This window comes from Heterostelium album (genome assembly GCF_000004825.1).
Source record: "Heterostelium album PN500 unplaced genomic scaffold PPL_scaffold2, whole genome shotgun sequence".
NCBI lineage: Eukaryota > Evosea > Eumycetozoa > Acytosteliales > Acytosteliaceae > Heterostelium > Heterostelium album.
Window position 1 is genome coordinate 799710 of NW_008805064.1, and position 15514 is coordinate 815223.

General features: G+C 31.4%; 7 protein-coding genes across 7 annotated transcripts; 2 read left to right on the forward strand and 5 right to left on the reverse strand.

Annotated features, from left to right (window-relative positions):
- Positions 1-1138: 1138 nt before the first annotated feature.
- Positions 1139-2431, forward strand: PPL_01634 (E2F family transcription factor; the record flags this gene model as incomplete). The annotated part of the gene is made up of 1 exon (XM_020572640.1): positions 1139-2431. The coding sequence occupies one exon, from the start codon at positions 1139-1141 to the stop codon at positions 2429-2431; it is 1293 nt and encodes a 430-aa protein (XP_020436757.1).
- A 318-nt stretch (positions 2432-2749) lies between these two features.
- On the reverse strand, positions 2750-4030 carry PPL_01635 (uncharacterized protein; the record flags this gene model as incomplete). The annotated part of the gene is made up of 3 exons (XM_020572641.1): positions 2750-2869; positions 3868-3945; positions 4010-4030. 3 exons carry the CDS (start codon positions 4028-4030, stop codon positions 2750-2752), a joined length of 219 nt encoding a protein of 72 aa, XP_020436758.1.
- A 57-nt stretch (positions 4031-4087) lies between these two features.
- On the reverse strand, positions 4088-4279 carry PPL_01636 (uncharacterized protein; the record flags this gene model as incomplete). Its single annotated transcript, XM_020572642.1, has 1 exon — positions 4088-4279. The coding sequence occupies one exon, from the start codon at positions 4277-4279 to the stop codon at positions 4088-4090; it is 192 nt and encodes a 63-aa protein (XP_020436759.1).
- A 571-nt stretch (positions 4280-4850) lies between these two features.
- Positions 4851-10954, reverse strand: PPL_01637 (eL15 family ribosomal protein; the record flags this gene model as incomplete). Its single annotated transcript, XM_020572643.1, has 11 exons — positions 4851-4883; positions 5063-5086; positions 5292-5610; positions 5692-6791; positions 6823-7013; positions 7081-8316; positions 8355-9664; positions 9786-9810; positions 10125-10707; positions 10825-10891; positions 10947-10954. 11 exons carry the CDS (start codon positions 10952-10954, stop codon positions 4851-4853), a joined length of 4896 nt encoding a protein of 1631 aa, XP_020436760.1.
- A 543-nt stretch (positions 10955-11497) lies between these two features.
- Positions 11498-11951, forward strand: dpm2-2 (dolichol phosphate-mannose biosynthesis regulatory protein; the record flags this gene model as incomplete). The annotated part of the gene is made up of 3 exons (XM_020572644.1): positions 11498-11500; positions 11613-11699; positions 11805-11951. 3 exons carry the CDS (start codon positions 11498-11500, stop codon positions 11949-11951), a joined length of 237 nt encoding a protein of 78 aa, XP_020436761.1.
- A 320-nt stretch (positions 11952-12271) lies between these two features.
- Positions 12272-12964, reverse strand: PPL_01639 (heavy-metal-associated domain-containing protein; the record flags this gene model as incomplete). The annotated part of the gene is made up of 2 exons (XM_020572645.1): positions 12272-12487; positions 12596-12964. The coding sequence occupies 2 exons, from the start codon at positions 12962-12964 to the stop codon at positions 12272-12274; spliced, it is 585 nt and encodes a 194-aa protein (XP_020436762.1).
- Positions 12965-13880: 916 nt separating this feature from the next.
- Positions 13881-15346, reverse strand: PPL_01640 (uncharacterized protein; the record flags this gene model as incomplete). Its single annotated transcript, XM_020572646.1, has 2 exons — positions 13881-15097; positions 15154-15346. The coding sequence occupies 2 exons, from the start codon at positions 15344-15346 to the stop codon at positions 13881-13883; spliced, it is 1410 nt and encodes a 469-aa protein (XP_020436763.1).
- Positions 15347-15514: the final 168 nt, after the last annotated feature.

Below are 15514 nucleotides of genomic sequence, written 5' to 3' on the forward strand. Positions count from 1 at the left end.
ATAATTTTACTTTGGAAGGTGGTCTACCAATTTAATTTTAAATATTATATGTTTTATTTGAAAATTTATTAATAACAATATTGTTTTAAAATGGTGTGTTAAATTTTATTACCATTGAATTGGATGATGATTGTGATTGATCAATATTTGCATTACAAAGATAAAGGGTAAGTGAAGTGACAGTGTTGATTGATCATGGGGAAGTAGTAGTGGACTTGTACTCACACACCCTGATCTCTCTAACATCAAAGAGCAACAATCAACAACAATAACAAATCTATGCCATGTCATTAAACACAACACTCCACAGAACCATTTTATGTTGTTAACAATCTCACACACTACCTCCATCACCACAACAAAAAATAATATAAAATAAAAAAATTTTAAAAAATTGATTTTAAAATTTTGCTTTTTAAAAAATGATCAAACATCAGTTGAAATTTTTTGTGTTTATCATTCACTTTGATAAACACAAAAATCGGTGCAAACATCAAACATTCATGTGAATCGACAATTTTTTTTACGATAAGGGTTCATTTTTTTTTAAATGATCTCACCTGTGTTGAACACAAATCTTTTCATTGTGTGTCAATTCATTCAGATGGTATTAATTTTTCCTTTGTTGGACTTTTGTTACCTTTTGGTTATTAGCACAGATCTAGATATCACACAGCGAGTTTTGATCATTAATATTAATTGCATTACAACACACCGATGTCCTCCTCGATGTAAAGTTTGCATATATTGATACCCACATTTAATTAGTGGGTTCGTATTTACAATTATTGAAAATGTCTGTCGATTGATTTGAATGTGTTTGACCATCAACTATAAATTAAATCATTCTATCTTATCCAGAAATGTATAATCAAATAATAACAAATAATAGCAATAGCAATAATAACTATAATTATAGTTTTAATTTATTAATTAATAATAAACAACTTAATAATAAACAAACTTTATAATAACCTAATAACTAATAACTTTTAACTAAAAACTAATAACTTTAATCATATTATTTATTTAATCATATAATTATTTATTTATTTATTTATTTATTTAAATCAACGAAAATAATATTAAAGTAAAAAGTTAATATTATAAATATTTATTTATTTATTTATTTTTAATAATGGAACAACAATATAATAATAACAATGAAAATAATGATAATCATTATGAAGATTTGTTTAATCATTTAAATTTCTTAAAACAAACCTCTATAAATAATATGTTTGAATCATTGTTGGGTAATACCAATCCAATCGAACAAAACACTGTTTTTCCTGATCAAATATTACCATTTGATATCCAACATGATATGATGATGGATGATCTCCATTCAGTGGAGAATATGGACTCTATTAGAATGGAAAGACTTTTATTACAAGACGAGTTGGAGTGTATGCAAACAAACACTCAATCAATGTACTCTTGTGATTACTCCTCCGATGAATCATCGGATCCAATGTCTGATTTTGAAACAAGCTCAGTAGAATGGAAGCTGAATGAAGTCAAAGTGATATCATCTCTACAATCAATTGAATTCCCAATCTCTATAGCATCATCCCCATTACCATCAACATCAACCACTACCACCACAACCACAACATCAACTTCAAACCCCAATCCAATTTTTTATAATAACAACTACAACCACAATTACAATAACAACGCCAACAATATCAATTATAATAATTTCAATTTACAACCAAAACAAACAAATTCAACCCCATCTTCAACCAACACCTCACCCACTTCCACTTTAAGAGTTGCAAGAACACCAATCGCTCAGAGTATCCCATCACCAAGAATATCAGCTTCTCTCACCACCTCTAATGGTGCCGGTCCAGTAAAGAGAAGTGAAAAATCATTGAAAAAGATATGTGATATTCTGTTGGATGAATTTAGAGATTGCAGTAGAATGAAGATGGATCTCGAGACACTCAAAACAAAATTAAAAGTCAATAAACGTAGATTCTATGAAATTTTGAACGTCATGGAATGCCTTGGTGTCGTTACCAAAGAAGAAAGAGATACATTCTTCTGGAATGGTCTTCAACATATTCGTCCAAATATTATCTCAATCTATGTGAACAGTTCAGCGGAATTGAATCACAGTACCAATGGTTTTTCAACATCAGATGCTTCAAGTGAAACATCCGAGCCTTCTATCAAATCGATTTCTAATCTCTGTCACCTATTTATTAAATTGTTTTTCTCAAGACACCAAGTTTCCATCGCTGATGCCAAAGAAATCTATAACTTGGAATCTATGCCAGCCAAATGTAAAAGACTCTACGATATAGCAAATATTTTGGACAGTCTTGGTATTATTGGAAAAGTTCCAAAGACTGGTTCAAAGCAATACTATCAATGGTTAGGTCCTCCAACTATTGAGGAAATTTTAACTTCTACATTGTAAATAAATCGTTGAAAATGTTTTAGTTGATCATTTATTTGAAAAAAAAAAAGTGAGAAATCTTTTTTACAAAAATCTACAGTACAACAATCTCCAACAACGGTCGATAAAGATTCTCTTCAGTGATGATATTCATGAAGAGATACAATTTATTAAATTATTATGATCTTGGAATACAAATAAAACTACCATCATTTTGTGGTATAATTAAACTAAAACCAATTTTAAGTTCCGCTTTATCCACTTTTGTTTCAAATGCAATCTGAAAATTATGCTATCTTTACTGCCTTCTTTACACCACCATTAATTTGACCTGCGAACCTATTTCTCTTCTGAAACAAGAATACTAGCAGGATATTGAGATTCCAAGTAAGTTCCAAACTCTGGAAGTGAGACAGAACCAAGAACGACTGTGGCATCTTTAACTTTTAAACAATCGATCTGAAATAAGGCGTTGTGCTTTAACAAAGAGCAAATCAAGTTCCAGTGTGATACCATTGAGGTGCATGATCTATATCAGAGAATTGAATTCTATATTAGTCCATTTTTAAAAAAGAATCAAGTCTTTATAATAGGAAGCAGAATAATTAATAAATAATAGAAAAGTAAAACAATTTAGTAGTTGTGTATGAAACGAGAGCTTGGTTAGAAGCAAGTGATATGATTTATCACAAAAATGAAATAATTAAATAAGAAAGATATTTCAGTATTAAGCAAAAGAAAGATAAAGAATAATGATAGTGAACCAATAGTAAAAAAAGGGTAAAGATGGAGGAAGTCCAATTGCCAGTCGAAAATCAAGTCTTTGAAAAATAATTTAAGAAGTGAGTTGTTTGATTCAGTTGAAATTCTAATTGTAGGTTTTGAAGGCGTATTGTTTAGAATATCTAGAAGAACAATCTTAAGTTTACTGTATAATTCAGAGTTGTTCATAGAATTAGAAATAAATTCTAACATCTGATTAAAATTCGATTGATCAGAAAATATTTCTACATTTAAATTAAATCTGAATTAATTCTCTATTCATTTTCTTTACTCTCTACTAATATATCTGACCATTCCTATTTTAACATATAAAAGTTTGTTTGAAAAAAACAAAAAACTTAAACTTTTTTGGTGGAAAAATTCCATGTGCTATATCACTTGTTTTGAACTGGGCTAAGTTTAAAAATGATCCAAAATGACTAGATCCCTCTTTTTATAGCAGAAATTAATTAATGATTTAAAGAAAATGGATTAAAATTAAATTAAATTATTTGAATATCAGTAAAAAATGAAATAAATGCCCGCCTTTGATAGTTCAAAGCATCTATTGAATGAATTGTTGCCAAAGATTGTGCAGAACTAATCCTCAGGTCCCCCTTGAGTTTTTTTATTATCCATCAAATGTTTATTTATATAATGATACATACAACTGGCTCTAACTAATTCTTTAATACTTTTGCGGAGAACTTCCAGTCATTCCATTTATTTCTAAAGTATAACAAAAGATCATAATCTGTCAAATCATCAGCACCCTAAAAATTTTTTAAAAAATGGTTAACAATCTGTTTTTATTTTTATTGGTCTTCCCTCAAAAACTTGATTTGTCAAATTGCTCATATTATATTTTCTTCTTTGTTTGTTATAATGATATATTTAACTTTTCATTTAGGTATCTTATTCGAATTGAGTTGGGTTGACCTTACCTGACATGATGGAGCTACCTAGCTCGTTCTCTGGGAGTAACAACTCACCCAATCCACAACTTGGACCGGATCCGAGCAAACGGATATCGTTGGCGATCTTCATGAACGAGACGGCGACAGTGTTGCACAACTGACCTCGACCAGTGGTTGAAGTTGGAGTCATTATTGTTATTTAAATTTTTATAAAGTATTCATATGAGTACATTATTAACATTTTTGAAGAACACACTCAAATGTATTTTATTGTTTTTCGTTTATTGACTAGCGAGGAAAGTCGATGTGAAGTTCAGGTGTATATTAATTCAATTTTAATTTTTTCTTCCTCTAATCTCCCTTTGGTCTAGTGTGAAGAATTTCCGCCTGCACGCGAAAGGCCGGGTTCATTCCCGGAAGGGAGTAACTTTTATTGATAACTATCTGGCGCATGCGGTAGAAATATTTTTTTTTTTTTTTTTTTTTTTTTTTTATAGGTATGTTAAAACTCAACACACTTCACACACTAACAGTACAACACACACTCACTTACGTCAGACATTGTACCATCAAAGTAAGTAACAACTATCAGACGAATGACATCTCCCCAAATATATTAACAACAGTGGCTCTTTCACATAATTGTATGTGATTTGTGACTCTCTCTCTCCCAAGCGGTTACTGTTGAAATGAAGCATAAGTTTAAATCTAATTGGAATATATCCTTGCAACTACGTTCCACCTCTTTATACTGTTGTTCATCAACACTCAGCTATTGTAAGATCTATTATATCCTATTATTTAATAATAACTATATACAACAAAGTTAATGTTTTATTGCATATTTCTCTTGGCCTGTATGATAATGTAAATTTAATATTGTATGAATATAAATAGTGAATTAATTGTCAATTTATATTTTGGTGTTCAATATTTTGGCATTTATTCATATTTATTTGATATTATTAAATACTAATTTAAATAATTCTAGTTTCATCTATTTATAAATAATTAAATAATCTTTGGGTACTCCATCCTCTAGAGCACAGATACTCGAGCAATAGACTTTCAATGTCACATCTTTCTTTTTGCTGATGCTATTTGAAGGATTTAATTAATTAATATTAAAGAAGTTATTTATATCTCATCTTATATTGCTCTTTTAATCTTCTATGATATCTCAGGTGAAATAGACAATATACACCAGTTCTGAGATAAACAAGAGAATATTGCTCACATTGAACTTTTTTGGGTGAATAGTGCTGACATCGTTTCTTGAATAGTCTTGATTGTTCATTCTTTGTAACTCCAGCTTGCAGAGCACAGACACTTGAGCAGTAATAAGTTTCCAGCTTGACATCATTCTTTAGGTAGACCACAGCTTCATTACATACTGAACAATACTTTGTTTGGTTGATCTCTAGTTGTCCACAGTGAATCTCAGCATCGTCTTTATTAAAGTTATCTTCACAATAATCATTATCGATTTTAAACATTTCGACACTGTGGAGTTGTTTGATTCTAATTGTTCGAATTAACAATTAGAATATTAAGATTAATATATAGTTTTATATAAAGAGGAGAGAAAGTAGGATGACTTACTTTTCAACCAATAATCTATTTTCATAAGTGATTGTTGTATCACATCTGGTATTAATAGTCTGGTTATGGAAATCTCTTAGGAGTATGAAACAAGCATCATCCAGGATCCCACGTTGATCATTGAATCCCAGAATTCTGGCAGCCTCTCCGATTACAATATCCACATTGGATTTATCAGCCCAGCCGTAATATAAATCCTTAAACTCTGGCTTTTGTTTGACAATATCTTTAACTATTTTTGCTTTTCTTTTTCTATTATAATTGATGCTAGTAGTTGTTGATGAAGATTCCTGACTATTATTATTGTTGTTGTTGTTCTCATCGTCATCACTATTATTAATGTTGTTGATATTACTGCTATTATTATCATTGTTGTTGTTGTTCTGTCTGTTGGTAGTGGTGGTGGTTGTCTTAGGCCATGTTACAAATTCCATATCTGAATAACCGATATCTATATATTCTTCATCATCGATATTATTATTATTGCTGGTGTTGTTGTTGTTGTTGTTGTTGTTGTTGTTGTTGTTGTTGTTGTTGTTGTTATTGTTATTGTTATTGTTATTATTATTGTTGTTGTTGTTGTTGTTGCTAATATTATTATTTTTATCGCTATTACTATTATCATTATCATTATTATCTGCCGCCAACTTCGATCCAATATCTTTTTTAGAATTTTCAATAGCAACAAGAATTGTTTGATCGACCTTGTATCTGGACATAATGAATCTCATATACTCTCTAAATTGCCTAGCTTTCACCAAAGCATCATAGAGAAATCGGTATGTTGAATAATTAACTATGAATGGAAACCACAAGGTAGGACCGAATGGAACGTAACTGTCAGATCGTTTGATGTGTTCATTGATTTTATCAAACTTGCTTTTGAATACTCCATCAAGATATGCCATGTATATTATAAATAGTAGTATATTTTCGTCCTCCATTGCCGCTGACATTGCTTCATTTACTTCATAACCCATATGCGTTCTGATCTGGATCAGAGCCTGAAGGAGAGCTCCTGCAAAGTCTGCTTTAACATCTTCAAGATAGGCAGGAGGTGGGAATAGACCGACAAGTAAACATTTGAGAGACGCTGCCAACTCGCGAAATACGATCAATACCTGTGAATACCATCATCCATGGTTTGAGTAGAGTTGTATCAATTCTGTACTTCTCCAATAACTCTGACACTCTGGAATTAGTCTGAACAATGTCAACAAATTCATCTTCTTCGTCTCTATCACGATCCTTTGGCTCTGGACCATGGATAAGAAACTTTTTAGCATTTGTTATTAATGCATTAACAAAGAGAATTTCATTATCTAGAAATTATTATATTATTAATATATATTCTTTGTTTAATTAATATTTTAAATTACTATAACATACCATCTTTCTTTTCAATCAAGTCTATTGGAATCTTCTCATTATTTTGATATTCACTCTCTTCTGGATCTTCATTCAATGGTACCTCCAATGTCTTTGAATCCAATTTCTTTCCACCCAAATCCATTAATGGATTGGCTTCTTGAAAGTGGGATACACTAGCACACTTTGGATTGGGTGCAAAGAGTTTGCCAATCAATATTTGGTCATTGACAGAGGTACCACAAGAGCGAGATGTCGCTGATACACGAGAGAAGCAAACAACATTCTCAATTGAACCATTCAACCTTTTAAAGATGTTTTTAAAGTCGGGATCTGTATATACATTCTCAATGAAATGTTTGGTAACGAAATGACGCTTGGCATAAACACCATGCTCACTTGACAATTGAAAGTAAACCTCTCCAATCTTCTTGACCTCCTCGTAGAGATCTCCGAAAGAGATATCAACCCTCGTGTAACCAAAGGAAGAATCGGTTGATTCAAACTTGAATACCAATTTCAATCCAAAGTCAATGAGATATGAGCCAGATGGAATCATTGGTGTATGAATATGTGCAACAAAGAGAATAACACTATTATTTGTAAAGTGGTCAAACATTTCGAGAATTTCCTTGGAGTGTCTTGAAATCCGGTCCAAACCAAAGACAATAACAATATCGCGAAAGTCGAGGGCCTCTTTAAACTTGATCATTTGCTCTCTAAACTTCACTGGATACCAGAATGTACTGACTACTTCCATAATGAATCTCAACTTGTATGAATTGACATCCAAGTTTGAGGTTGGAAACAAGCTCTTCTTGTTATTTGTTGTCAACTTCATGTGCACCGCCATCAAACCTGTAAACTGGTCCAACAATTCGATACTTGTGTGTTTTCCACTTAGTGAAGACTCGCGTAGGAGATAGTATATGTTATGACTGTCACTCTCGGCAAACATCTTTCGAATGGTATCTGCATTGAGCACATCGTTGGTTGACTTGGTATTCAGCTGCTTCTTTCCAGATTTACCAGATTTAACGAGCTTTTCAGTTTCTGATTGTCTAAGAAATACAAGAGCATTGATGACAGTAGAATTTAATTGTCTTTGGGTGGACATTCTATTCTTACTATATATATTTTCGTTACCCTTTTTTGGCATACCATTTGTAATATTGAGATAAACAACCTTATTTAAACCGATATACTGGAATCTCCTAGTTTTATTATAATAATCTAGAATATTGGTTAGATAAATTGCTTTTGTATTAAATAGATGATTGCTTCTTAATAATTACCTAAATTTATAACTTTGTTGAATGCCAATATGAAACATCCTCTTTTGGAAGCAAGAGTACCATCTCTTATATCAAGAATGGATATCAGATTAACATGATTCGATGGTTCAAAGAACTGGTATGGAATATCCATATAAGATGGAATAGGATCATGTTTTGTTCTAAAGTATACCAGTACCATCATTTCTGATTTGGATGTTAATTTGGAGAAGAGATAATTGATACCAGTTTGAATGTAATGACCATTGTCTGGATTATTTGGTACCTGTACAAGTATGAGAAATCGAATAAACTTGATAAACTTTTCATCCAACCAGCCAAACTGTTCAAGAAATTCGTCGACTTGTTCTTTTGCTGGTAATACCAAATGGTTATTCTCGACATGACACATATCAAACACAAACTTGCACAAGATGTATTGAATGCCACATTCATGTGGGATGGAGGGGAAGCACAGAGGAAACAGGTAAAGATAGTTGAATATAGCTAATAGATGTAGATCATTGATCTGAGAGTGATCTGTGAATGTTGGAGCGGTATCTCGATGCTTTTTCATAGTTTCATGTACTTGTAAATTGGGATGTGATAGTAAATTGGGGTGTATATGAGAATTGTTGTCAATCTCTATTGTATCCTCTGAGTTGGCAGTGGTGGTGGTGGTGGTGGCGGTGGTAGTAACGATAGTGTTGGTTGTTGGTTTTACCTTGGGTTCCATCGAAATAGTTGATGGCTTTCGAATGCTTACTTCAAAGAAGTATCTGTTCTCCTCCTTCTTGAGTTGATTGACGATAGAATTTGGATTGTTATCTGTTGAATTCTTTGTATTTGCCAATGTATCTTTACCAGCAGATGAACTGACACGACGTTTGGGACCAACAACACGACCATGATATCTATCAACTGAGAGAGTAGGGTTGATACAGTGGCCCAGTCCAATATTGCTACGGTTGATTCCAGATCTATAAGTTACTGATGATCTAGTAGTATCTCTAGATACCACCTTGGCAGATACCTTACCAACTCCCGATTCTGTCTCTGTTTTAACTACAAGCTGATTACTATTGGTTGATGGTAAATTATTCTCAGATCTTTTCCAATCTGGAATCCTATCGATTGCACTCTGAATTTCATTGAATAGATCTATACACTTTAGAACTTCAAGATCATTTCCAGCGACCAATATATATTTGATATTATCATAGTTTACAAACAGACACTTTGAGTTGAGGAAATTGACAATAGTGGGTAGATTGATTTGAACTATATCAACAACTTCAAACAAACATTTTTTGATAACTACAAATTCATCTCTTTTTTTTTTTTTTTTTAAATGGTCATAATAATTAATTTTTTATTTGTATTTTTTTAAATAAGTTTTTTTTTCTATTTAATTCAAATCTTACCTGTATTAATATCTTCAACTAGTATTACATTTGGTAGAGGATCACATTTAAATCTTTAAATAATAAATAATTTAAATAAATAAATAAATTTTTCAATAAATATAAAGTATAATTTTTCAGCATGGCAACATCTTTACAGATAAATGAAATCAAAGAATTGAAGTTGATTTTAACTAACAAACCCAACTGATAATCCAGATTAACAAGAGATTTAAATATAATAAATTTAAGAAATAATAATAAATAATTTAGGTAATAACTAAATAAATTTTGCAATAATAAATAAATAATTTTTGTAATAAACATTATTTGATTTAGGAATGGTGTATTTATTTGGAAATACTTCAGTATTGGGTTTATCTAATACGCTTGAAGACACGGGTGTTTCTTCTCTTATAGTTGGCACGACGAGATGGTCTAGCCTTTCCAGAGGTACGTGGACCCTTGTTTCTGAGACCTCTAGCAGTGACACCAGCTCCGGTGAGACCACGGAGTTCACGGTGCTTGTGAACTGGGTTGCAGATCCAGTTGTAACGAGCGTCGTTACGGACAGCTTGGTGAGAGTGATCGACCAAGATGACTTCGTAGTACTTGTAGGTGGAGTCTTGGTTGACCCAGTATGAGTTGAGAACACGCAAGTTTGGACAACGACGACCGACACGCTCTTCAGCAACACTTCTCAAATTTCTTGATGGCTTCAATTCGTTGACACCATGGGTCTTTGGCTTACCACCAGTACGACCACCTGGGACTTGTCTCTTTCTACCTCCACGACGGACACGGATACGGTAGACTACGAAACCTTGAGTGGCTTTGTAACCTAAACGTCTGGCTCTGTCTGGACGTGATGGATGAGCAGCACGATGGCAGACTGGCAAGTTTCTGTATTCCCAGCATCTGATTCTGAGAAGGAAACGAACAGCATCAGATTGCTTCTTCTTGTAAAGCTCCTGTAAGTATTTATAGGCACCTAAAAATTTGTAGTAATAGTAGATTGGTGGATGGATGATGGAGAGTTAGATTAAAATGCACATAATTGATAACTTGAAACTTTTTCAGGATATAACATCATCATAGAGTTTGTTGATTGACGATCGATTGTGATTCCTTCTAAACACTATCTCGTAACTAACTCTAATATTATTGTATGCTTATCTATCCAAAAAAAAGTTATCTATAAGGTAGATACACACCCATTCCTCACTATGACCAAAGAGTAAAAGAAAACTACTTTCTATCGTTTTGTCAAAGGTAATCCATAGAGGTGGTGTGTCAGAGACTGAGCAGAGAGTATCGTCGGACGCAGACCACACAGAAAAAACTAAAATTCAAAAAAAATGAAAATTCAATTGTTGAAAAGAACTTCCTAAAAAAAGATTTTTTTTAGCCTCTCTCAATAATTTATTTTTGAAAATTTGGAGGCACAGTTAATGTGTTGTTCAACATTAACTGGTTACTCAATTTTCTTATGGCATTGTGTGAAATGATTATTACCCACTATTTAATATGATTTGATTTTTTTTTTGATTATCATTATTTAAATTAATTAATTAAACCTCATTGAGTCATCATTTTATTTTCAATTTCATACAACTTATAATTAAATTATTTGTTTGTTTGATCTAAAGTTTATTAAAAGCTACGACTGTCGAGTCATTCTGGTTGATTTAATCAAACTTTGTTTTTTTTTTCATTTTTTTTATTTTTAAACTTTAAATATTTATTTAATATATATATACAATGGTATGTTGAAAGATAAGAAAGAAAGAAAGATCATTTATATCATGGGTTTAGTGTTAAACATGTATTAATTTGTTCTCTAATAATAATAATAATAATCGTGATTATTTTATAGAGTGTCACTGATAGATGCATTGGATTGTCATTGCTATTGTTTAGCATTACTGTATTTGTTTATTATACTGCTTGGGTTATTCTTTCGGTATGTATATTATTATAAACAACTAATGAAATGATGATCAATTGAATTGTCGATTATGGATATTAATATAGTTGTTTCTTTTAAAAAACAAACAAAATGATATAGCCATTCATTGATAGCGATCATTGGATTCATCAATATTTCTTACCAAGAGAATATGGTATCATTATTCCTTTGATGTTGGTCGTTGTTGGTTTAACAGTTATCGGAACATTTTTAGGTTTGGTCATGGTTAAATCAAAAAAGAAATAAACAAATCGGAAATATATAAATAGTAATATAATTAAAGATGTATACAGATCAGATCAGTTTAGTTTAGTTTAGTTCAAGATGATTTGTTTGGAGATATTTTAAATTATTTTATTTACATGAAAAAGATGATAGTTATAGATTGCTAATTTTCTTATTATTAGTTATTAGTTACTAGTTATTAGTTATATATAAGTTATAAGTTATTATTTATGTTGTTATTGTTATTATTATTAATTATTATTTATAGATTATTATTTACAGCTATGGATAGTTAATGGTTTTTATAGATTTAGATATCATTATTTGTTTTGTTCAATTATCTATTGAGTTGATATCGATACTATGAAACCATGAGATTCTAACGAGTGCAGTACATCATCTATATTTGGATTACCTCGAAGTACGAGACGGTCTTCATCTACGGAAACATTGCATTCATTTACACCTTTTGTACTGTTCATCAATCGATACACTATATCTTCACAGTGTTGGCACATCATTCCTTTAATATCGATTAATGTTTGATCTTTATTATCCTTTAAGTTTATTAAAAAAAAAATAAAAATAAAAATAGAAATAAACAATTTGTTAATAAACAATTATTAATAATTTTTTAAAGTAAAATTACTTAAAATTAAACTTACTATTGTATTAGTTTGTTGATCTTGATCTTGTTGTTGTTGTGTTTGTTGTTGTTGTGTTTGTTGTTTTTGTTTAGCAGGTGATGATAAAAGTGATGAGAATAATGAGGAGGATGATGAAGTTAGATTGGGTGATGTATTGTTTGAAGGTGTTGTTGATGATGAAGAGGATGTTGATGTCGATGTCGATGCCGATGTCATTTGATTTGAAGCAGCAGCAGAGATTGTGGTTGATTGTCTCTTTGCTTTGTTCGATGCTCTCTCAACGAAATGATTCAACCACTCTTGTGCTTCGTCCATTGTCGGTGCTTGAAATTGATAGACACGTCCTTCTACGGCCAGTTCAATCTGTGTATTGACTCTAGTTGGCATCTGTTTCATGTTGGCAAGGTGAATGATATCGATTGGCACCCTATCATAGGCACTCTTAAAGTAACACAGTTCATTGTTATCGTACAGCACGAACCAACGTTGTTTCCATGACTTTACAATACCACCTTGCTTTGTCAGCCAACCTTCCTTCACAGTGACTCTATCTGTTGGATCAAATTTCATTTGATTTTTAAATAACTTATTCTTTTTATTTTATTCAAAGACTATATATATATAATAAATCTATTCTATTCTAAATTATTCTCTATTCTTTTTTTTATATACTATTAATTAATTGTTAATGATAAATAATCATAGTAATAATAGTATTATATTTATATATATATATTTATATAGAATGAAAAATAAGGATAGTGGTAAAAGTAGGTGATGTTAACACAAACAATCAAATTCAATTTGATTTGTGTTTCACCAATCAATGTAGGTACAAAGTGGGGTACAATTAATTCCACCTTTTAATTATTTTATCATGATATTTTAAGTTCTTTTTTTTTTTTTTTTTGTTTTTTGATTTTTTAATCGTTCCAAATACCAGTCCTCAAGATCTCTTCATTATTTTTTTTTCACCATATTTCTTACGATTTTTTTTTATTTCATCATGAGATTTTTCTTTTTTTGTAAAGGATTTTTCACCTGGTATCGAAACAGATCTTTCTTTGGCTTTGGTTACCACCATAAACTTTCGTTGTTTCTTTAAATCTATTGAATAATTTACAAGAGTATGAAAATTCAAATCTTTAAAGTACCTGTTTCAATATAAATTTGTAGATATGCGATCTCTATTTGTATTCATTTAATTCTATTTCCTATTTTGGTTTTTATAATTTTATCTATTACTAAAAGGTTGTTTGTTAAAAACTAACTAACATTGTAAAATAAAGATTTATTAAAAAGATTATTTATCATCGAGTGAATGTAATAAATTTCTGATTGTTTCCCAATTTGATATAAATGCAACGAATCTTGTTCCGGTAAGACCATACACCAAGAATGATGTTTCATTTAACCTTTGAATGGTGTATCTACAGATACCTGGATAGTAGGTGACTCTGTTGATAGATTTTGATAGTTGTAATGGTAGTGTACCACTGGTCGAAATGGAGGTCAATGACGATGGCCAATCCTCTTTACCACCGGTCACAGCTTTACCACGTTCAGCTACTTTTCGGAAATGGATAGTCTCCACCGATGAAGGAATGGTTACCGGTTGTTCTGCGGTGTTCTCTCTCACTCGAAGAGTTTTGAGTGAGCTTGGCATCTCTGGAATCTCACCTTTATAGCCACCTAGGTCCAGTCGCTGCAAACCAGATGGTAGCGTTACATATTGGTCTAACGGATAATCAATAGAATTATATGGCAAAGATAGATCGGTCAGACTTTCCGGTAGATTTCCAAGCACGAGGTTGTTATTATACAAAGTAGTGATATCTAATGTTTCCAATTGTTGGAATTCAGTGAAAATGTTGGCTTGGAATTCAAATTCACCATTTATCCTCAAGTATTTGACTTTCTTTGGTATAATGTCAGTTGTGATTGTTTTGTAGCTGGTACGATTCGATAGAATAAGATGAGTTACACAAGATGGAATATCACCAGGCTTTATTCGATGTTCATCGAGTATCTTTATCTGGAGAATTTCAATTGATTTCAGATCTGCAATGTATTTTAACCAATGACTTGAAATTGAAACATTAGTGAGACCCAGAGGAAGTCGTGCAGAGCTGGGAGTATCTGTGATCGAATTGTAGTAGGTCAATCTCTTGAGATTGGGTGGCAGCGATCTGATATCAATTTGATGGTTAGGAGCACCCAAACAGGATAGAGATGTCAGAGATCTCGGTAGTTGCAAAGCATCGATAGCATTTTCAGAGTCTATATACGGATAAGTCAATTTCTTAAGATTTAAAGGTAGTCTTGACTCATCTATATGTCGTTTTGATTTGATCGATCGGATATTCAATGGCAATCTTCCTTCAACCAAATCAAGCTTTCCAGAGAATTCAATTGATTTAATATTGGATCTACTTATCTTATCAATTGAAATTTGATTGATTTTCGAAAGAAATTCGATTTCTCTACATGACGTACTAATTTCATAGTTTTCAATGTCATCTGAATTATTTATTAATATAATAAATATCCTTCTTAATATAAAAAAGTATAATTACCAATATTTAAGCAATCATCATAGTCACAGTGAGTATATCCTTTTTTTATATACTCAAGACTAGTTTTCTTTTCATCGTAAACTACCAAAGATTTAATAGATTTAGATTTGATAGATCTTTGAAATATATCCCTGTATGAATTCAACTTGAAATTTCCATCGATACCAAATAGATTGTCGATTGATTTTATCATCTTTGAACAATTGAACCAAAGATATTTCTCTCTCTGATAGAACCATCTCTTGCAAGTCAAACTGAAACAAATCCTATCTACATCATTGTCTATCGATTCAACTATAGCTTTTTAGTAAAACAAAAGATAGATTTACAAAAATATGATTATTCTCAACTATATCCATAT